Raw genomic sequence first — 23,163 nt, forward strand, 5'->3', positions numbered from 1 at the left:
AGGGTAGCATGACTTTGCATAGGACTGGTACATCAGGGTCTTAGTGTAATTGCTACCCAGCTAAAATAATAAACCATTTAATACTCCTGCTGAAATCCAAGAGGTCTAATCTCTTGTTAATTAAAAAGTTGGGGGGGGAGTGATGTTGTTGCTTCCTCTCCTTTACCATTTTCCTTCGTGTCTGTTGTTGAGTGTGGTGTAGAGCAGAATACTTTTGACATACGGCACTTCCACGTGTAATTATTTTTTTACAATATTTACAAGTACCTTTTTTATTTTTTGTTTTCTTCTTCACCCACATCAATCTTCCTCTAAAGTCAATGCATTGTGGCACAATACCATACAGGTGTTACTTAATACTCTTAGAGAGACCTTACTACACATTCCATTACTCAGCATGGTCCATAATCCATCCATTACCAGAAACACACCCATTACTGAGGCTGTAGGAACCTGTAGCCTATCCCAGAAGCACATGGTCCTAGGCAGGCCTATACCCTGGATGGCATGGTTTTAAAGGGTGCACACACAAACCACAGGGACATAAAAATACAGAGATAGTAATGGACATAACTGATTCTGATGGGGATTTATGAGCAGAAATGATACTTGACCTCTGTGTTAAGGCAATAATGAGGCAATACAGGTGCACAGTGATGCCTTACTACTTCGCAGCACTGGGGCTCTGGGTTCAGTTCTGGACCTGGGGTGCTGGGGTGCTGTCTATGTGGAGATTGTATGCTCTCTCCCTGTTCGCACGGATTTCCTCTGGGTGCTCTGGTTTCCTCCTACTGTCTTCCTGCAGGTTAATTGGCTTCTGGGAAGTGTGGGTATGTCTGTGTTGTGTATACCCTGTGATGCACTGGCATTCTGCCCAGGTTGTAACCCGTCTTGCGTCCGTTGCTTTCTGAGATAGGCTCTGCATCCCTAGCAACCCTGAATTAGATGAAGCAGTTAGAAATCAGATGGATGGATGTTCAATAACTGTCATTTAGTTTAGTGCTTAGATATACAGAATTGCTTAAGGCATAGGGTTAGGAACAACAGGCTTAAGGTCTGTCGATGTGTTTTGATGAGTTAAGTTTTTCCATGTACTGTAAAAGCATCTATACTGATACTTTAATAGATTTGATAATAGAATGCATAAAACATATGGCTATGTGTAAGTTTTGAAGTGGAACATGTATATATCTTACTTATCCAGCATCGCAATATCACCACTTAAGCACATTGTGGGAGGAGTTGCTGGGGTCTGTTAATTTAGCCTTCAACAAACATTATGCTAAGATGCCATAAAGCTGACTTGCTTTAGCAGCCCCAGTGACTTAACCCTGCATAATAAAAGACAGGAACAGCACCCACAAACACACCATAAAACAGAATAAAGCAGATCAATGTCTGCTGCATATCAAAAGGAAGAACCTAGAACAAGACAGAGCAGGACAAGCAGTAATTACATATCAAAGAACAGTACAAGCACTCAGTTTGTGAAACAAACTACTTTCTGACTGCATATAAGAGCTGGGAGACCCTTGCAGTTTGTCTGTTCTGTGGGGCAGACTCACCGCACGTTGCTGTCATTATTGAGCTCAATAAGACTGAATTTGCACAAGACAGTGTCATGCTCCTCTGATGAAGAATTTCCCACAACAGTTGGCGTATTTGACAGGATTCTCCAGGTCTCCAGTAATTCCCATATTTTTATGTTACCACCTGATTAGGTTGCCGTAAGGGGAGGTCCAGAAACATACAGAGAATATAAAGAATCTTTTTATAAGGAAAAGAGTAAGGACAAGTCTCTGTGTGATTCAGGGCAAAATCCCTAAGCTGAGACAAGACACGGTTCCTTTGAGCTTGGTTTGTAACCAAGAAAGAAGTGGTTCCCCTGAGCTCGGGGTGGGTCTCTAAACCAGGGTGCTTTCCCCCTGGGGCGAGGCAAAGTCCCTAAATGGAACAAGGTGAGCTGAGAGACGGTATTGTGCCAGCAATATTCCCAGGCGGGCACCCCTAAGGAAGCTAAGGTTGATAATATTATTAGGACTGCATTATTAATAATATGAGTATAGACCAGTTGTGCTAGCAGTTTAATCACCAGTGACTGCTGAGCTGAGTGTTAAGCGAGGAGTTGGCCACCAGACTCATATTCACTGATTGACTGCTTCACAAGGGTACCTGTAAGTCTACCAGCTTACAGCAGGGAGCAGGGAATGGAAACAGCAGGGTGCAACACCTGGTGAGAAGGGAATCCAGAGGTATTCTCAGCAGAGAAATACAGGAACTCTGAGGTACTGATAGAGTCACAAGAGTCTGGCCTGTTAAGTAATGAAATTTGATGACAAGTAATTGGGCATTACATTCAGTTCTGTTAACTTACGGAAGGACCACAGACCAGTAGGCCCTGGCTGATCAGAGCTAAGAGGTAACTGGTGATTGATCATAACTCCCTTTGTTAGGAGACAAGGGAAGAGCATGTGTCTAGTCCACTGGGCAGGATTTTTATCCAGATCAACATGAAGTCTTAATGAATAACGACCTGTGTTTGTTTGGACATCTTGTGAGAAAAAGTTGAAAGTAGAGAGAATAATTGGTCTAAAAAAACCCTGTTATTGACATTCTGCTTCTTCAACAGGAGGGCCCGTAGCTGCTTTCTAGATAATCTCATTACAGGTGTTTTAATATCTGAGCTCTCGAAGGGTGAAGGCCCTGCTTCCGTTACCCTATCAGTCGTAAAATGCAACTCAATTAATTAATCTGCTTGAGGCCTGGGAGAGTGTGTTCAACTCCCAACAGGAGGGACTGGATTGACAAAGAAACCTGGACTTTTGGGTTCCGAGATTGACTTGACCTAGTGGACCACCAAGTCATCACCCCAACGACCTCAAGTTAACATGAAGGATTTATTTTTATTATCCGAACTATGGATCCCAATCTTCAGGATGGACAGAGATGCTCCATTTATCTGGGAAACTGGATTGAACTATGAGGGGGGGAATAAATTTACAGACGGTAAATGTAAATATAGGTACACTATAGGTATAAGTGTCGTATTTTATTTTGCGCACATCAGAGGTCTGTGCAATATCCTGTTATTGCAGAGGCATCTGATGATATTCTTTATGACAACCAAGGAAAGTGTTATATGTTGCAGTCTAGTGTCTAAAATGGTATTTTACATTAATTCTGAAGTAACTGGATTATCTACATTGCATTTGAGCAATGACAAGTCAAGCTTTTGGAGAGTGTGATACCGAATTGACCAAGTTAAACATGATAATTTAAAGTAGTTAATTTAGTTGTGAATTGATGGTGATTTGTGCAATGGTGTGGATATGTGGAAGTCATTATGAATCCTTTACTGGTATACCCTTCCTCAGATAGCTCTTCATAATATTCATGAAGCTTAGTAATTATGCTTATTTAGGAAAGCCAAGTGTATCACAAGGAACATGAATGCTATTAAATATAGTCTGTGGAATAGCACAGGTGACCACTCAGTGAGTAATGCACAGAGTCAGTTCATTAGATTACATTCTCTTGTGGAAGTGCTTATATGTTAAATAATGCCAGTTCTGATATAACCTCTTCTGAGACAATCACTAATTCTTTAAGGGCTGTACAGAGGTTGCCAGCCCATTGCTGTTTTCTCGCTGTCGAGGCATGGTGTGCCTGCAAGGTCTGTGCTGCCTGATACCACTAGAATCCACGTTCTGCCCACAAGTGTCAGGCTCCTTCACACTAGAGGGTTATTGTCATTGAAACCCTGGAGGAGTGCAGGTTGACTGAAGATAGAGAACTAGGAGAGGTGGTTTAGCCTGCAGTGTCCAGTAATTAACAGGCAGGACAATCATTCAAGAAGAGGAACTTCGTCAGTCTGGAGCACGGAATAGTGATGAGGTTGGCAGACTCTGTGATGATTGGTGTGTATATAGCTCTTGACACAATTGGTGAGACGTTGGGCAGTTGCCACATCAGGAGCCTCAGTGCTAGTTTCTGTGACTAGCATCATTATTTATTACCAAACTGTGAGATTTCTATTAATGAAATAGTAATTGGTCCTTCTAGTCAGAGAAGAGGAACTAAGGTTTTACCAGTGAGCCCTCACCTACACCACCAATTCTTGAACAGAGTTCCGGAAATCAAATCTAAAACTCCCAAGCTCAGGTCCTTCCAATAGGGAATGGCTAAGGCTGTAAGAGGAGTGCAAATTACCCAAAACGTCAGGTCAAATGAATCGACGGGCTCTGCTGATGTGTACGTGGAGAATCATAGGTAACTGAAGGGACTGAAGTGGGACATGTATATATCTCTCTTATCCAGTATCGTAATATCACCACTTAAGCACATTGTGGGAGGAGTTGCTGGGGTCTGTTATTTTAGCCTTCAAAAAACCTTACGCTAAGATGCCATAAAGCTGACTTACTTTAGCAGCCCCAGTGACTTAATGCTTCATAATAAAAGACAGACAACACCAACAAATACACCATAAAAAGGATAAAGCATATAAAAGGACAGAACCTAGAGCAAGACAGAGCAGGACAAGAAGTAATTACATATCAAAGAACAGGACAAGCACTCAGATTGTGAAACAAATGTCTTTCTCACTGTATATAAGAGCTGGGAAACCCTTGCCGTCTGTCTGTTCTGTGGGGCAGACCCAGCGCGCGTTGCTGTCAATATTGGTGAAAATTCACCAGGTATGAAAGATTTTACTATTTTGGTTCGATAAAAAAAAAAGATTTTTCTTAAACTGAATACCAGATCGTGTTCTGTATTTGGTTTCCACGGAATAATTACACCAGCCTTAGAAAGCCTATGAAAGTTAGAATTAAATATTTTCTAAGTAAATATGAAAAAGGAGAATACAATAATGATCCATGAAGGATTATTCTGTTTTTTTTCACTTTTCGCAAAGACATTGTGTGACCCTGCAATCTGGAACAAAATTTGTTTGCAAAAGAACAAAAATGAAAAAAGTAACTGCAAATCAGAACAGATATGATAAATGGGGAGGGATGACATTTGAAACCAAGCTTGTGCCAGTTAGTTCTCATTTTCCTTGTATAATAACAACAGAGTGTTTGCTGAAACCTATATAAACAGCAAAACCAAAGGCTAAATTCAACAGTTTGGATTTTTCTTTCTGAAAGAGGGATACCAATAAGCTAAGGTAATTCATTATTCATTTGTGGGTTAATCAAAATACTATTGATAGTTATTTTGTGAGACAAGTTACAAAAACATTTTGAAAAATATGAGGAGGGATATGAGTGACATCTTATTTTGTGGAATATACAGTATAATTTAATATATTTTAAATTAAAATTGACTTTTTAAAAAAAAAATAAAATGAATGTATTATAGTACTAATCATATGACAATGGTAGGATTAGAGAATACCACACTGTCAACATGTGTATTGATTCTTCATGCATTTACATTTTTAAATTAAAGGATCAAGCTGCATTTCATGGTAAGCAATTAAGAACTTTTGTGACATTATCAAGCACCTTTACTACTGATCCTGTTTAAAATACCACCTATAACTTTCTGTTAATAAACTGCAGAAAAGAAAATGACCAAGAGTCCCTTATTTTCTCAGTTGCAGGTAAAAGTAGATTACATTTTGTTCGTTTTCAGACTACGAGAAAATCGCACAACACAATCCTGTTTTCAAAAAGCTCATCTGAAATAGTGATAAGTTCTTTAAGCCTGTGTTTCTCTGTTGGACAGTTTATGATAGTCAGTGAGAAACTGTATCTTAGAAAAACTTAGAGAATTTCTAAGACCTTCATCTCTTTCTGTATATTAAATATGTTTAAAATTAGAAAAAAATGATTTTGAAAATATATACTCACTATAATGTATGGTAAAACAAAAAAAGCAATACAATTATAAGCAATAATTAACCAATCTACTTACAAGTATTACCTGAATTTGAGAACAGTATGCAAATTAATATTATAACACAAGCTACATTATTCTAATGATTTTGCAGATATTTGTCAAATGCTCAAGCAATAGTTTTTCAGATTATAAAATAATAATGATCACATTTAATAGTACATCATTATTATTTAACTGCATATAGCATTATTAAAAATAAAAATGTTTTAAATTGTACATTGGTAAAATTGGAAATGTTGTAAATTTTAAATTTTATTTGTCCTTGTTTTAACTTTAAATGAAATGTTTAAATCATTTCACATACATTGTATGAGGCTAAACTAATTTTTAATATCACTTCTATAGTTTGTATATTTTACTTCAGGGAAAATTGCAGTGTCAAAAATTTAAACACTACCAACGTGCACTGATAGTACATCAAGGTTTTCTTATTCGAACCAAATAATAATAAAATCATACTTTATTTTGAAATTTCTGTATAATATAAATCAGTAAAATGTTTACTAAACATGTATGTTTAATTTTATCTGTTGTTTCCTTAGAAAAGAGATAATGGATCGTTCTCCTGAACATAATTACTTTGTCGCAAGGCCAATTTACTCTAAACCTACTTTTGAAGAAGACAATGAAACTAAAGCCAGAGTGCCTAAGACTTTCCGAAACAAACTTCAAAAGTCATGCACGTAAGTACTTTCTTTGTTGGGAGATTGCAACACCCTTTCACACACTCTAATTGGTGTAAGTTGTAGTCTGGATTCTTTTATTTGTCTTTGTGCTTCTCACAGTTTCAGAGAGTAAAAGTAGAGAGAAAAGGCACCTTCACAGGTCTTTTTTAAGAATACTATTTTGCCAAATCTCTTTCCTGCTTTGGATGTGTAGACAACTGTCATGCTTTGATAAAATGAGCTATACTCCACCTAATATTCTCATATGTTTTCTGCTCTCTTTTTAATTTATTTTAAAAACTCATGGCAGAAGCAGATTGAACAAATTATCAAAGGCTTATCACATAGGAAAGAAAGGAATTTTCTTGAAAGAAAGGTTCTGTTACCTACTGTACATTTCATCTTTGTACCACATGTCTTTCCATTTTACAGGCCCTCACAGTCAACTTTGAGAATTGTTCCTGTGCCTAGATTTAGGGGAATAGCCTAATATTTTCAGCAGGGACAACACTAAATCCATGCAATGTGATATGCAGCCTATGAAAAAGCTAAGAACAGAGGAGATATTTTACACAGAATTCAACCAATAAAGTTGAGTTTTTTTTCTATTGAACACGTCCTGTTGTTTATCTTGAAGCTGCTCAAGCAAAAGGGCCCTACGTGTGGTCAAGAGTATGTTCCCCATTCTGGACTGGTTGCCTAACTACAGAGTAAAGGAGTGGCTGCCCAGTGACATTATCTCAGGAGTCAGTACTGGACTTGTTTGTACTTTACTGGGTAAGTATCATCCAATGGGGACATGTGGGGCATCATCGTAACATGCGCACAGCAGTTTTCCAAAGAGAAGGTATAAAGTTATGATTTGGGCAAGGATAAGTTCATTCACTCACCGATACTAAAGCAACAGTAGTTCAAAGAGAAAAGGGACATGTAGGTCTTGTAAAATCAAAGAAGGTCAAAGGGACATGTAGGTCTTGTAAAATCAAAGACAAATACATGCCACATTTAGCTTTATTGTGTGCTTTATGCTTGCTGGCAGTGTTGTTGTATAGTATATTCACGAGATATCTTATTGATTTTAATCCATCATTCACTGTATGCCACATCTAAATGTATTGAAGTATCCAGGTTATTAGCTTTAGTAAATTGATTGCAGGATGTTTCAATTGGAAAATATTTTAGAGATATACTGTACAGTGCCTTGCGAAAGTATTCGGCCCCCTTGAACTTTTCAACCTTTTGCCACATTTCAGGCTTCAAACATAAAGATATACATTTTTTATTTTATGTGAAGAATCACCAACAAGTGGGACACAATTGTGAAGTGGAACGAAATCTATTGGATTCTTGAAACTTTTTTAACTAATAAAAAAATGAAAAGTGGGGCGTGCAAAATTATTCGGCCCCTTTACTTTCAGTGCAGCAAACTCACTCCAGAAGTTCAGCGAGGATCTCTGAATGATCCAATGTTGTCCTAAATGACTGATGGTGATAAATAGAATCCACCTGTGTGTAATCAAGTCTCTGTATAAATGCACCTGCTCTGTGATAGTCTCAAGGTTCTGTTGAAAGCGCAGAGAGCATCATGAAGACCAAGGAACACACCAGGCAGGTCCGTAATACTGTTGTGGAGAAGTTTAAAGCCGGATTTGGATACAAAAAGATTTCCCAAGCTTCAAACATCCCAAGGAGCACTGTGCAAGCGATCATCTTGAAATGGAAGGAGTATCAGACCACTGCAAATCTACCAAGACCTGGCCGTCCCTCTAAACTTTCAGCTCAGACAAGGAGAAGACTGATCAGAGATGCAGCCAAGAGGCCCATGATCACTCTGGATGAACTGCAGAGAACTACAGCTGAGGTGGGAGAGTCTGTCCATAGGACAACAATCAGTCTTACACTGCACAAATCTGGCCTTTATGGAAGAGTGGCAAGAAGAAAGCCATTTCTCAAAGATATCCATAAAAAGTCTCGTCTAAAGTTTGCCACAAGCCACCTGGGAGACACCCCAAACATGTGGAAGAAGGTGCTCTGGTCAGATGAAACCAAAATCGAACTTTTTGGCCACAATGCAAAACGATATGTTTGGCGTAAAAGCAACACAGCTCATCACCCTCAACACACCATCCCCACTGTCAAACATGGTGGTGGCAGCATCATGGTTTGGGCCTGCTTTTCTTCAGCAGGGACAGGGAAGATGGTTAAAATTGAGGGGAAGATGGATGCAGCCAAATACAGGACCATTCTGGATGAAAACCTGTTGGAGTCTGCAAAAGACCTGAAACTGGGACGGAGATTTATCTTCCAACAAGACAATGATCCCAAACATACAGCAAAATCTACAAAGGAATGGTTCACAAATAAACGTATCCAGGTGTTTGAATGGCCAAGTCAGTCCAGACCTGAATCCAATCGAGAATCTGTGGAAAGAGCTGAAAACTGCTGTTCACAAACGCTCTCCATCCAACCTCACTGAGCTCGAGCTGTTTTGCAAGGAAGAATGGGCAAGAATTTCAGTCTCTCGATGTGCAAAACTGATAGAGACATACCCCAAGCGACTTGCAGCTGTAATCGCAGCAAAAGGTGGCTCTACAAAGTATTAACGCAAGGGGGCCGAATAATTTTGCACGCCCCACTTTTCATTTTTTTATTAGTTAAAAAAGTTTCAAAAATCCAATAGATTTCGTTCCACTTCACAATTGTGTCCCACTTGTTGGTGATTCTTCACATAAAATAAAAAAATTATATCTTTATGTTTGAAGCCTGAAATGTGGCAAAAGGTTGAAAAGTTCAAGGGGGCCGAATACTTTTGCAAGGCACTGTACATACTCTACATGTCTAGAATTGAACTTGGAAAAAGACAAGTCACAGGTTTTCTCTTTGGCTTTGACTTTCTATGTCTTCTAATTCCCGAAACATTGTGTCTAAATCTTGAATTATTCTATTAGTGCTGATAAAGATTTAAGATATTTTTAATAGTGCTACCATTGATTGTTTTTGGAGAATTAAACTGATATGGAACAATGGGCAGACTTTCAAGATTGTTCAGAAGGCCAGAATTCTTTAAATAAACAACACGTGACTGATTGTTAACCAGGTAAATGATAAAGGTTTGCAAACGCAGTTCTCAAGGAGCAGCTGATGATGTAAAACGGAGGGCCTGAACTTTCATGTTCATACAAGGGAGATTAAGCTCTGTCAATTTATCCTTCTTTTATTTCTTTTTGAGTTTTGACACATTGAGGCACACAACTAACAAGAGAGTCTTCTGAATTCAGAACTCTACATGGAGTTCGAGGGTCTGTCACATTCTCATATCATCTCACCTTTTAAGTGGAAGTGCTTCAGTATATACAGAGTAGTGTGGTGTGTTTCTGGATGTTCTGAATGTTACAGGAGTCTGGAACAAGGCATCCAGCCATGACATTGAAGCTGATACCCCAGTTTCTTTCAAGATGGTGCTGGAGGAGGCTTTTGAATCACCTTGCAGAGTAGCAAAGTGATCTGAGGATCTCACCCTGCTGCCTCTTGAAAGAAGTCGTGGTATCGGTTGTGACTCCCGCTGGCTCCAGTCTCAGACTCCCCCAGCCCTTTGTGTAAAGAAGTTGCCTCCAATTCTTTGTTTTCAATTCTTTGCTGAAATGAGAAATTGTCAGAAATTGTGGGCTTTTGATGGATACAGGATTGCAATTTGAACAACATATTAGGACTCTTTGGAAAATGCCTTATTTTAAATTTAGCAAAATAATAAAAATTAGAAGAAATCTCAACAACATGTCATAAAAAATATTGGTTCATGCTTTTATTGTGTCCTACATTAAACCTTAATAGTTTAAAATTACACATACAGTACACTAAAATGAAAATTAATATCTGTCAGCTGTATTGGTTTTCTGTCTCTTGTCATGTGGCTTTTCAGATTTTCTTGATGATTTGCAAAGCATTACATGCTTCTCTGTCAGTCTCAGTCAGATGGGCTGCCATCACAGACCTCCACTTGGACCGTTTACAGACTCAGAGAGCTTTATTCAAAACTAGGCAGTGGGGGTCTTCTTTCGTAGTTCTCTGGCTCTGTTTCCCTGGAATCATCAGTCCTAAAAGCCCCTTTACTTTCTACATCACAACTCAGGATGTGCCTCTTGAGGTGTGTGACTGAAAAGAAAAAAAGATTTTTGGGGTAGGCAAACCTCTGTTGTAATGTATGACAGGACTTAGACTTAATGAGGTTTTTACCTTCCTGTTTTGTCATGCAGGACTGGCATATGCACTGCTGGTTGCAGTCCCTCCCAAATATGGTCTGTATGCAGCCTTCTTCCCCATTTTACCCTATTTCATTCTGGGGACCTCAAGACACATTTCTATAGGTAAGCTTGAACGTGTAATGTGTTTTGACATACCACTTCATTAAAATTTTGCACAGAAATTCCAACCATGTTCAGTTTTTTTTAAATAAACTTATAGAAGAACTTTTTATTACAATATTTATCAGCAATATTGTGACAATTTCCCATATTCTGTATAGCTTAGCACATGCTTCGAAATTAAGAAGACAAGAATGAAATGTAGCTGGGCCACATGATACTTTGTTTCACACGTGATACTGTGTGTGGGAGTGTTTCATTTTTACTATGGTCTGCACCTCTATTTACTTCTCAACAGGCCCCTTTGCAGTGACCTCTCTGATGGTAGGATCAGTGGTTCAATCCATGACTCCTGACTCCAACTTCATAAAGACCATTAATGGGACAAGTGGCAATGGAACAGTTATAATTGATACAAATGCCCAGGACGCACAAAGAGTACTTGTGGCTATAGCAATGACCTATCTCATTGGATTCTTCCAGGTAAAACCAATGAAGAAAATACTCATCTATTAATTACTGTTTCTACAGATATTAGGAACAATGTGATCTGTTTCAGCAGTAAAGTTGAATTCGTCAGTCAGATTGCAAAGACCCCACACATATTAGTTTATATTTAAAACAAGTATCACCACCAGGAATTTAGGAATTTGGTAGTATTATGCATACGGTAAAGTTGAGCAGAGTGCAGCCCTTACAACTTCCTGGCACTTTTAAATCTTCTCAAGCAACATGTTTTGAGGCGAAGTTTAACATTGTGAGCTCTGTCAGTCATGCTACTGTCATTCGTGCATGCTGTACAGGTTGAACTCTGTAGTGATCATTTTGTTTTACAGCTGGGCATGGGAGTGTTGCAGATTGGCTTTATAGTCCGGTATCTCTCTGATCCTTTGGTTGGAGGATTTACCACTGCAGCTGCATTCCAAGTGTTGGTCTCTCAAGTGAAAATAGTCCTCGCTGTACCAACAGGAAATTACAACGGAGTTTTATCTATTATATACGTGAGTATTTTTTCCTACAAATATCTTGGGAATTTCTGTCAGTTCCACAGTTCAGAGTTTTCTCGCATTCTTATGTTGCCATGTTGCTGTCCTTTAGATGTGACTCTTGATTTAAATGGGATAATCATTTGAAAAACAGCATCTTTTCTAAGCTATATTTTAAAACACCTGAAAACACTTTAAATAAATTAAGTACATTTCAAACTATAGTCAGAGATGACAGGGTGGCACAGTGGACCTGGGGTGCTACCTGTTTTGAGTATACAGTATATGTTCTCCCTGTGTTTGCATGGGTTTCTTCTGGTTGGTCCACTATCTGGCCACAGTCTAAAGATGTACTGGTAGTTAACTGGTTTGGAAAAGTGTGAGTGTGTCAGTAAGTGCCCTGCAATGGACTGGCATCCTGTACAGGGTGTATCATGCCTTACACCCATTGGTCTGGTTCCCCATCACACTGTACCAATCCATAGAAAAATGGATGGATGAACAAACATTAGTCTTAAACTAAACCAACTTTGGCAAAGTATTAAAAAGATCGCTGTTTTTTTTTCTTCTTCTTTAGCCAATCATTGACATATTTAAAAACATTCAGCAAACCAACATTGCAGACCTGACTGCTGGGTTGTTGACAATTCTTATTGTAATGGTGGTCAAAGAAATCAGTGCTAAATACGAGCATAAGATCCCAGTACCTATTCCCATTGAAGTGATAGTGGTGAGTACAGTACTTTCTTGTTACTCGTTATTTCAGTTACTGGAAACATCCAAACATACATTATTCACAGAAGAAGTAGAATAATAGTAAAAAGGAATGTAATAGCAACATTGTTCAGTAAAGCTTATGTTCTTTATTACTAGTGCTTCTTCATTTCTATACTTACAGCTACACAACAGATCTACAGATCGGCAACAAAACATCATAGTTTGAATCAAGCGTTCAACATTGTGTGTCTTTGGCTTAAAAAGCAACATTTCAAGACCTTATACTATAGAACCTTCATTGAATCTGCACAAACATTCACTGTGGTAGCCTGGTTTGAAAACCTAAACACATGCAATAAAAACAGACAGGATGGTGAAGGTAGCCAGCAAAATTATTGACCACTCCTTACAAAGTGAGTCAGAGCTCTTTCCATCTGGGTGTCAATTTAGACTACATACTGTAGATTCAAGTGCAGTAGAACTACGTCATCTTTTATTCTTACAAAATATATTTTTTTCTTTCTTATGTATAATTTATGTTAATGGATCATGTTATATTAAATGATAGTGTACTGTGTTATGTCATTAATCTGCCTACAAAGCAAACTTCCCATCCTGGACAATATAATAAGTTTTTATTAGGATTTAAAATGAGCTACTGTAATTGTGTTTGTTTTGAATGTTACAATTCTGTGGTTTTCCTGAAGAAAACTATTAACAAAGCACTCTCCTGCAACGTGTTATAGTATTGTAAATCATATTCTGTGTACAAACACAAAATATCCCCCTGTATAAAGTTTGCTAAATGAAAACAACAGTGCAAACACAGGTCAATAGACAAGTGAGGCAAACCCTTATGAAAATAACTTGTAGATGGCCTGAACATTTCTACAGATTTGTTACTCTTAAATAGAATGTATTATTTGTAGCATCTTAAAAAAACTAGTATATGTGTAAAAACCTACAGGAATTGCACAGTTCATCAGAATGAGAATGCTAACACATTGCTTTACTGTCGATAATGAAGATAATGGTTTTGACATTTATGAAAAAAACGTTTGTTATATTTACATTTCACACTTTTAATGGGTGTTTACCTGATGATTAAAATAGTGCTCTATTCTCTCTTTCCTACAGTTCACAATGTTTCCATTTGTCCTACCAAATCACCTTCCCAATGCTAGTGACAAGATAACTGCTGTCTGTTGTTGTTTTCTCTTACAGACTATTATAGCAACAGGCATTTCGTATGGAGTAGACCTGAAGTCAAAGTATAATGCCAACATTGTACAGAACATCCCTAGAGGGTACGCAGAATTTAGCTTTTGTCATAGGAGCAGTCTGCACAGTTATGTTGTTCTTTTTGGCTAAAGTTTAATATAGGAGGTACAGTAGCAATCTTGCTTCTTTAGCCAGCAGACATATCACTCTGCAACTCACAACTGGCAACCCATTGAAGCTAAGCAGGTGTGAGCCTGGTCAGTACCTGGATGGGAGACCTCCTGGGGAAAACTAAGGTTGCAGCTGGAAGAGGTGTTAGTGGGGCCAGCAGGGGGTGCTCACCCTGTGGTCCATGTGGGTACTAATGCCCCAGTATAGTGACGGGGAAACTATACTGTAAACGGGCACCGTCCTTTGGATGAGACGTAAAACTGAGGTCCTGACTCTCTGTGGTCATTAAAAATCCCAGGGTGTTTCTCAAAAAGAGTAGGGGTGTAACCTCGGCGTCCTGGCCAAATTCCCTATTGGCCCTTACCAATCATGGCCTCCTAATAATCCCCATCTATGAATTGGCTTCATTACTCTGCTCTCCTCCCCACTGATAGCTGATGTGTGGTGAGCTTTCTGGCACACTATGGCTGCCGTCGCATCATCCAGGTGGATGCTGCACATTGGTGGTGGTGGAGGGGAGTTCCCATTACCTGTAAAGTGCTTTGAGTGGAGTGTCCAGAAAAGCGCTCTATAAGTGTAAGCAATTATTATTATTATCAAAAGCAACGTAGATGAATTTGAATTATTCTAACAGTTGTATGTATGTATTAGATTTCTGCCCCCTCAGAACCCTGATGTGACGTTGTTCTCGAGCATTGCGAGCTCCAGTTTCTCCACGGCTGTGGTTGCGTATGCTGTGGCTGTTTCTGTAGGTAAAGTGTACGCTACAAAGCATGACTACGCCATAGATGGAAATCAGGTTAGTACCGTGATTGTGCCCTCTCAATCAGATTCTCCCACTAAATCCTTTTAGAATGTATTATTTATGTGGTCATAATGCAGATTGTTCAATTAGTGTAATCCTTCATAGAGAAACAAACCCTGAGAAAGCAGTGTGTACGTACCATGTTATATACATACATGTATTGATGAGGGCATTTACTACATTTAATGTACTCTCGGCAATACTTAAAACAATTGTTATATATTGTTACAGTTTTATGTGCAATTCTCCCTGTCAGCCAGCCTTGGTTCTAACTCTTTTTTTAACTCACTAAACTCCCATATTCTGATATAATAAAAATAAAAGCAGAACAAAAGGAATGTGCAGATTGACCGAGATGCTGAAGTGCTGGGTTACTTTGTTTAGATTTACTTTAACATAGAGGGTGGAGGAAATATTTCTTTGTGAGGCACTGTCTCTTTATAGTTGTGTATAAATAGTGTTTAGTTTTATAAACAGTATTTCTAAGGGCTGTAAAGAGGGATTAAAACTATTAAAATACAGTCACTACAGAATCAGAAACATTGAATTCTACAGCAATCCCATAATTTGACACTACAAATTTATGATCACTTGATTTGTGGAAGAAGTGAGTAGATCATTCCTGGAGCTTTATGTTTATAGAGCCCCTTTACCTGGGTGCATTTTAAATGTATATTGCATCCCCTAATCTAATTGAAGCTCAGTCCTAGCCAATGTAATTCTTTGTGCACATGAAGACAAACAACATTTTATTTCCCAGGAGCTCATTTCATTTGGAATCTGCAATATTTTCACGGGAGCTTTCTCTGGGTTCATTGCAACCACTTCACTGTCACGCACAGCTGTTCAGGAGAGCACTGGTGGAAAGACACAGGTATGGCAAGCACTTAGTTTCAACTCAGGGTAGAATACAAATCCATCCATCAATTTTCTAGCCCTTTATCAAGTACAGGGTCCAAGGGGTGCCATAGTCTCTCTGGGCAAGCAAAGGGGGCAAGGCAGGATAGATCCTGGATGGGACAGCAGTCCTCACAGGGCACACAAGGACACAAACACACAGTCACACCAGGAGCAATTTTCCCTGAAGCCAAATAACCTACCATATCAATGTATTGGTATGACTAATAAATTACAGAGTTGCCAAAGTGATAACAATTAGTAAACAGTTAAAAACAACTACAATAAGAACAACATATTATTTAAGAGAGCTCACTCAGGCTGTGCCAGGAGATCATATACCAGGCTGCCAGCACTATTAAGTTTTCTGCCCCTTCCCCTAGTTGGGTAAGATGCAGCTCTGATTCTCGCAGGTGTAAACATTCTAGATTTTGATTTCTTATTTTGGAGATCAATTATTCTCTAATTCCGGAATATTTCTTGCAATGTAGCAGGAATTAGAGAACGAAGAACATTTTTTTCAGAAAGAAGTGTGCAATGCCTTGATATCTGTAAAAGTACAAGATTAAAAAATCACCATTGAAAAGGCTGCCATTTTTCCCATCAGATTTTAGATTAACTTGAGCTTTGCTTTTTCCATCAGATTGCTGGCATAATCTCAGCTGCTCTAGTATTGGTCGTTATATTTGCACTGGGCAGCCTGCTGGAACCTCTTCAAAAGGTAGGTGTAATTGCTTCTATTCACATCAGGTTAACCTCTTAAACCATGTAATAGAAATTTACTTCAGTAGGTTGAAATGTTTTATTTTTGTTATAACCTTCAGACCTAATTCTCTTTTGCAGTCTGTCTTGGCTGCCATCATCATTGCTAACCTGAAAGGAATGTTCATGCAAGTTTTGGATGTTCCTCGTCTGTGGAGGCAGAACAAAATAGACTCTGTAAGATTTCAACAACCGTATTATCCTTTCTGCTGGGGAAAATATGTCAGGCTAACATGGGTTCAATCCAAAGTAATTGAAGTTCACTATTCTTATGGAGAAGTAATTAAGAGTTCTTTGCCTCTTCAGAATTTAGAACTGACACATAGGAAAGAGCAGCAGTTCTAATAATGGACCAGGTAGCCTAGTTTTATTGCCTTTGTTGATGTGCATTGTGATTTAGGCCAATATACCACTATATTTAGGGGTCCTTTTACTTAATCGTTAACTTCTGCCCATTAAGAGTCTCCAAGAGGGAATTCTAGCTGTCTGTGTCAGGGATTATCTGTGTGAATATCATGTGGGGAACACTCTTCTTCATCCTAGCATTAATCCCGTCCGCTTGTCGGGACGCCCGTCTCCATTTGATTGTTTGAACCAAATCTTTGAGCTGACATTGCCATTAAATGCGACCAAGAATACTCCAACCGGCACGTCACTCCGCCTGCCATCAGAGACCTTCACCATTAGTTCCAACGAATCGTTGTATCCAGCCAGCACTGCGAGGAGGTGGTGATAGGATTTTGCCAGCTGAACACAGAACACTAGTCTACACTAATTATGCTTTTCTTGTCTAGGAAAGCATAATTGATTATTTGTCAGTTGCAAGACGCAACCTATTTGCCCTTAGTTGACCAGGAACTAAAAAAGGATAATTCGCTCAGATTCATTTCCTCTGACCCAGTAGGGTATGCCTGAGCAAAACAGCTCTGAACTGAGTATTTGCTTTACCTCACAGCTACAATAACCTCAACCACCTCTGACTAATGCTCCTTAAGGGAAAAAACAATTCGGTAATGCAGGAGGATTGTGGATAGTGCAGTCCTGTTCAGTAGTAAGTACCTGAGCTGCAGCTGTTTATTGGAATCTACAATCCTGTGCATTTAGAGATTAAACTTCAAAATGGTGTGTAAAATATATTAAAATATTCTTCTCAAATTTTTTTAATTTTATTATTCTGAGAAGACATCGTGAACCTCTTAAATGTATATTTTTTCAGATAATCTGGGTTTTCACCTGCATTGGATGCATAATCCTGGGACTTGACCTTGGGCTGCTGGCAGGTCTTGTGTTTGAGTTGGTCACGGTGGTGTACAGAACTCAGTTGTAAGTAACATGTCCTGACTACTTGGACATTAAAGATACCATAGCAGTGTTTGTAAGAGTATTGGTGTTAACCTTGGTGTCATGGTTAAATTCCTCTTTGAGCCTCCCCTCTGGACTCCCCATAGTTAACTCTTAATTCAGCTGGTGAAGCCATTCACCTGATATTTGTGCAGGATTGTTGCTTGTGCAGACTAGCTGCCAGGCATCATTCAGGTAAGGGCTACAGCTCAGTTGTGGATGATGTGGGTCCTCTTCTTATATTTAAACCACAGTGGGATCCTTTCTGATTAAAGTGCTATATAAAGCTGTTTGTTGCTGTTCTTATTACTATCGAATACACAACCCTGAAATACTTACAGATCTGAGTCTTTTTGACAATGGATTTGGGGAGGAGTCAAATATCATTTAGACCTGTGCTGGTTGATGTTATAGGCTCTCTGGACTATAAAAGGGGAGTGTCTCCTAATGGAAAGCATCCAGTATGATTGGTTTGGTATTGTTATTTTATAATTCTCAAGTAATAATGTTCAGCAATTTTCAGTAAAGCAATAACATTAGGTAATCTTCACTTCATTCCCCTGTTTATGAGTGTTCAAGTATTTCTCATCCACTAATGACCTCTTCTCTTTGGTCTCAGCCCCACCTGTTCTGCTCTGGGGAACTTTCCAGGGACAGATATCTACAAGAATATCAAAGACTACAAGCACGTAAGACACACATTCCTTTTCACTGACAGAAAACACCCTTCACTTCCACTAACGTGTGTATATAACATTGAATATGCATATATATTTGTTATAAATTATTTTCTTTTCAAAGAAAAGAAGTCCCTTTAAAACAGACTTTCTAGGGTCCTATTCTGTGTGGAGTAGTCTTTCTGCGTCACAAAAATTCATTAAAAAGGTTCAATTAGATAGAGTTTTTCAAAAACTAATTAACACGATTTCTGTTGATGTTCCAGTGCCTAATCAAATACTGTACTGTACATATTATGTTGTTTGTTGTTTTTTTCCAGGTTGCAGAAATACCTGGAATCAAAATCTTCAAATGCAATTCACCAATTTTCTTTGCTAACATTGACTACTTTAAAGACCGCTTGAAGGCAGTAGTAAGTTGATTTCATCAGAAGCACTAATCTTGAGAAATGTCAAATTTGTGTGAAATCCACAACATTTTAAACTAAATTTGTGATTCAGGTCGGTGTTGATGCTGCCCGAGTGTTGAAGAAGAGGACAAAGGCACTGAGGATGATCCAGAATCTCATTAAGAAAGGAAGGTTAAGAGCTACAAAGGTAAGATTTGTGTGTGTATGTTTCTGATGCTTAGAACATCATAACAAATAATAAAGAAAAGTATTGGCTTACATGTTTTATTTGAATGTTCTGTAATTCTTTACTTTGTGGTATATGTATTTTCATTTCCTAATGTTTTAGGGAGGTAAATATATGGAGTTCCTTAACAATTCTGATTCTACCAAGTCAACATGTTGCCTCCTGTCTGACTTGAGCTACAGTGTTTTGTGTAAGAGCCAAGTCTATTTTTACTAAAACAGAGTTTTTCAGCACAAGTTCTGGAAGGATTTTTCTGGAAGGTGGGGCCTTAGGTTCAGTTCTGGACCTGAGGTGCTATCTGCATGGTGTTTACTTCTTCTCCTTGTATTTGCATGGGTTTCCTCCCATAATCCAAAAACATACTGGTAGGTTAATTGATTTCTTGGAAAATTGGCCCTAGGTATGAGTGTGTTTGTCTGTCTGCCCTGCGATGGACTGGTGTCCTATCCAGGGGGTACCCTGCCTTGCGCCTGTTGTTTGCCGGGATAGGCTCCAGCTCCTCCATGACCCACAATATGAGGAATCTGTAGGGAAAGGTTTGTGTTCATAATGTTCCCAGTACCTGCAGTTTTAACTTCAATAACATTTCTATCCACTAGGGGGAATGTTTGCTTAACATTTTCATTGAATCTCACGGAGGCTTTTGGAAAATTTGCGACAACATGGTTAAACCTAAAAAGAACATCCGTGATTCTAAGTACTGTATATTTCTTTTTAGTGTAGTTTTAAATACCGTACACTATTTTTGTAGCAAAACTCACCACAAAATTCGAAACAAGAATCATCTAGTAAACGGCTCTAGTTTTGAAGATGATTTTGTCTTCTGTACAGAACTATGACAGCCCTTGCACTCTCTGTCAACAAGCATTGTTTTTGTGGCTTGTGATTTAAGTGGATGTCCTGCTCTCTCTGACTAGAAAGGTGTGGTGTCTACCATGGGGATTGATAACGAGGGCTTTGAGATGGAGAAGGAGCTGGAGGAGATGGAGGAGAGCAGTATTCCCACCACAGAGGTGGAGATACGAGTGGACTGGGATTCTGACCTGCCAGTGAAGGTGGCAGTGCCTAAAGTCAGCTTCCACAGCCTCATCCTGGACTTTTCTGCGGCATCCTTTCTTGACGTCGTATCTGTGAAGTCCTTAAAGTTGGTACGTAATTCCGTTCTGCACGTTTTCAGATCCAAAGACCTTTCCTAACAGACAAATCCTATTAATTCACAGTAATGCTACTGCTTTCACAGTAGAGACGTTAGAGTTTTCTGATTGCTGTTTTTATGGCATTTCAAAGTATTGCACATATAATTGCTTTGGGGGTTTAGCACAGTGTTTTGCCAATCATCAAAACATTGTCCTAAACCCCCAAAGCAAATATATGCTTAAGAGTTAAAATGGCTACCTGTATAAAACCGTTCATGATAAAGATTCCTAATTATTTTTCATGTCCTAACAGGTCATTAAAGAATTCCAGAAAATAGGTGTGAATGTCTTTATCGCTGGATATGATGGTATGATATAAATATTTTAATTTATAGTGAATGTTTAAATAAATGTTAATCTACCAGAGGGATTTTTCACTTGTATTATATTAGTCTATTAAACAAAAACTGCAAAATCATTTCAAATACTTGACTCTGAAAAGCAGAGTTTGCAGACTGCTGCAGAATACATTCAATGGTACATCTGTCATTTGTTTAATACCATATCATTATTTTAATTTGAAAATCATAGATATCTGGTATTACAATGCTGTTTGCATCATATTTGTGAATAATGCAAAAATATCTTCTATTGTTAGATGAAATTGCTCAAAAAATGGAATTCTGTGGCTTTTTTGATGACGTGGTGAAGAAAGACATTATGTTTATATCTGTTCATGACGCAGTCCTCTTTATTAAGATGCAAACTATAAGTGGCGCTATTCAAGATCCAATCTTTGAAAAGGTAAGAATATATGTTGTACGTAGAAAATAAATGGCATTGAGGACACACTGTATGTTACAGGACTACTTTTATATCTGAAAGTGTATATACAGTATAACTGAAAAAATATATAATTACATATATTCCACTTTTTTCTATAGATCTCTTTGATGCAGGATTCCGAGGAGCCTCTGACCTTCACCGATGATGAAACAGAAGAAACTTATGACAATCAAAGAAGGGTAAGTCAGAAAGGTCATTGCCTTGTGTACTCTTTTCTTTCACTTAAATTAAAAGTATTTATCAGAAACATTGACTTTTATCCTAGTATGCACTGAAAATATGCTTTATAAAACAAAGGGAGATGTAATACATCAAAGGTAATCTTCAAATATTAGAAATATGTTCAGTGCACCATTTAGTAGATGCTTACCTTCATTCACTTATTAAAATTAAATATTTCTAACTTTTGCTACCAGACAGAATCCAAACATTTCTACAGACTGGAAATGATGTTGTTCTGACCCATTAATTGGATAATTTGTTCAATTCAAATAGTGTGTATGAAACGTCAGAAGGCTAGTGGGCCACTGTTTGACAGGTTTTGACTTTATGGAATAAGTTATTCTGTAAAAACATATCAACGCTTTACATTTGTCCCATGTTTTAATAAACCAGTGATATTGTGTGAATCATATATCTTACTTCTGCTCATGTCACTGTGGTTAGAAAGATTCCACTCTCTCAATGTAGAGCAGTGACCTTCTCCAATGTCAGGCACAGAATCTGCAGATGTGTACAGTCCAGGACCCAGAACAGGGTTCCCAAAGCTGAGAATGTAATATCACTCTAGTAGTCTGTTAACCCCCAAATTGTACAAATATCATATATATACATGTAATATCACTTAAGGAAAACAGACAAAGCTAATATACTGTATCATTTTGTAGATGGATTTGAACTTTTGCAGCTGGGGTATAAAGTAGCATTAGAATAGACATTATCATTATATTAATTAAGCGAATAAATGTGTTTGTAGCAGAAGAGACATTTATGGTATGTGCCAATTATTATTGGTTTTATTTGATTTATTCCTCACTTGCAAGAATGCCACACACACTGTAGGCAGTTTGGTTCTGCAACAGTACTGCCCCCCCTGACGTGTGGCACATCAAGCACTTCACACAGAAAACTCTGACAATTCAGCAGATTCCTTGTTTCTGTACCTAATTCTTTTTCTTTTTTATATAGGCTATCCATGGACTGTCTAACTAAGCCTGGGCTTTGGGTTTTTTCATCTCCTTCTCAAGGATGTGTTTTGAATTCTACAAATGTAAACATTGAAAAATTAGGACATTTATTGCACCTCTCTACTCTTCACCCTTATCTTTCCGGTTTATTAGAAGCTAATACATACCTAGAGGTTAAAGTCAACAGCTGCTCAAGGACCTGCACTGTTCTACACTTTGTCACACTTCTGTAACTATCCACAAGGCCTCCAAGGTTATGATTTTCCCAAGGAAGGGCTTATGTAATTAGGCGTAATAACGTATGTCCCTTTTTTGAGCTTGAGAACTTTTAATGGCTTTTAATCTTGCTTTGTACAATTCTTTTGTGTAAAGGCAATAATGTGGAAGTGCAATGTGGACACAGGCATTCTGAACATCACTCAGATGTGGCTCCATAAATGAATGAAAGCTCAAGTCTTTTTCAGCAGCATTTTGTGAAGAAGGTTTCACACCGCCTTATGCACTCTCTGTAGGAAAAAAACAAAATTTAGTCTCAACTGCTGCCTCTAACAGGTCTTTAAAACCTTATAGTCATCTTCACATGCCTGTGAACAACAGAGTCAGTGTGTGAATAAACAGTTGGTTTCCCCTCCTAAGCCGTCTTCCTGTGCTCGAACTATTAGGGCCCTAACTGACCTCTCAAAGAAGAAGAGAGTGATTCCCGAGTGACGTCGTAATATCTACAGTATAAGACAGGAAATGTGTAGGGTACAGGAAGCCAACTGTTTGTACTCAGTCCTGCCCTGTTGTGGCAGGCAAGCCCATCTGAAAATGAAGCCTTGGAAACAAAAAGATGTTGAAAATTGACAGAG

General features: G+C 38.4%; 1 protein-coding gene across 1 annotated transcript; it reads left to right on the forward strand.

The window, feature by feature from the left end:
• Window positions 1-6,451: 6,451 nt before the first annotated feature.
• LOC102688376 (pendrin-like) lies at window positions 6,452-22,600 on the forward strand. The gene is made up of 20 exons (XM_069192494.1): window positions 6,452-6,587; window positions 7,207-7,346; window positions 10,823-10,933; window positions 11,229-11,413; window positions 11,767-11,931; window positions 12,494-12,646; window positions 13,858-13,940; window positions 14,677-14,824; window positions 15,591-15,704; window positions 16,371-16,448; window positions 16,571-16,666; window positions 17,706-17,812; window positions 18,450-18,519; window positions 18,828-18,920; window positions 19,009-19,104; window positions 20,061-20,291; window positions 20,593-20,647; window positions 20,938-21,083; window positions 21,224-21,304; window positions 22,314-22,600. The coding sequence occupies exons 1-20, from the start codon at window positions 6,457-6,459 to the stop codon at window positions 22,335-22,337; spliced, it is 2,307 nt and encodes a 768-aa protein (XP_069048595.1). The 5' UTR covers window positions 6,452-6,456; the 3' UTR covers window positions 22,338-22,600.
• Window positions 22,601-23,163: the final 563 nt, after the last annotated feature.

This window comes from Lepisosteus oculatus, chromosome 7, assembly GCF_040954835.1.
Source record: "Lepisosteus oculatus isolate fLepOcu1 chromosome 7, fLepOcu1.hap2, whole genome shotgun sequence".
Lineage (NCBI taxonomy): Eukaryota > Metazoa > Chordata > Actinopteri > Semionotiformes > Lepisosteidae > Lepisosteus > Lepisosteus oculatus.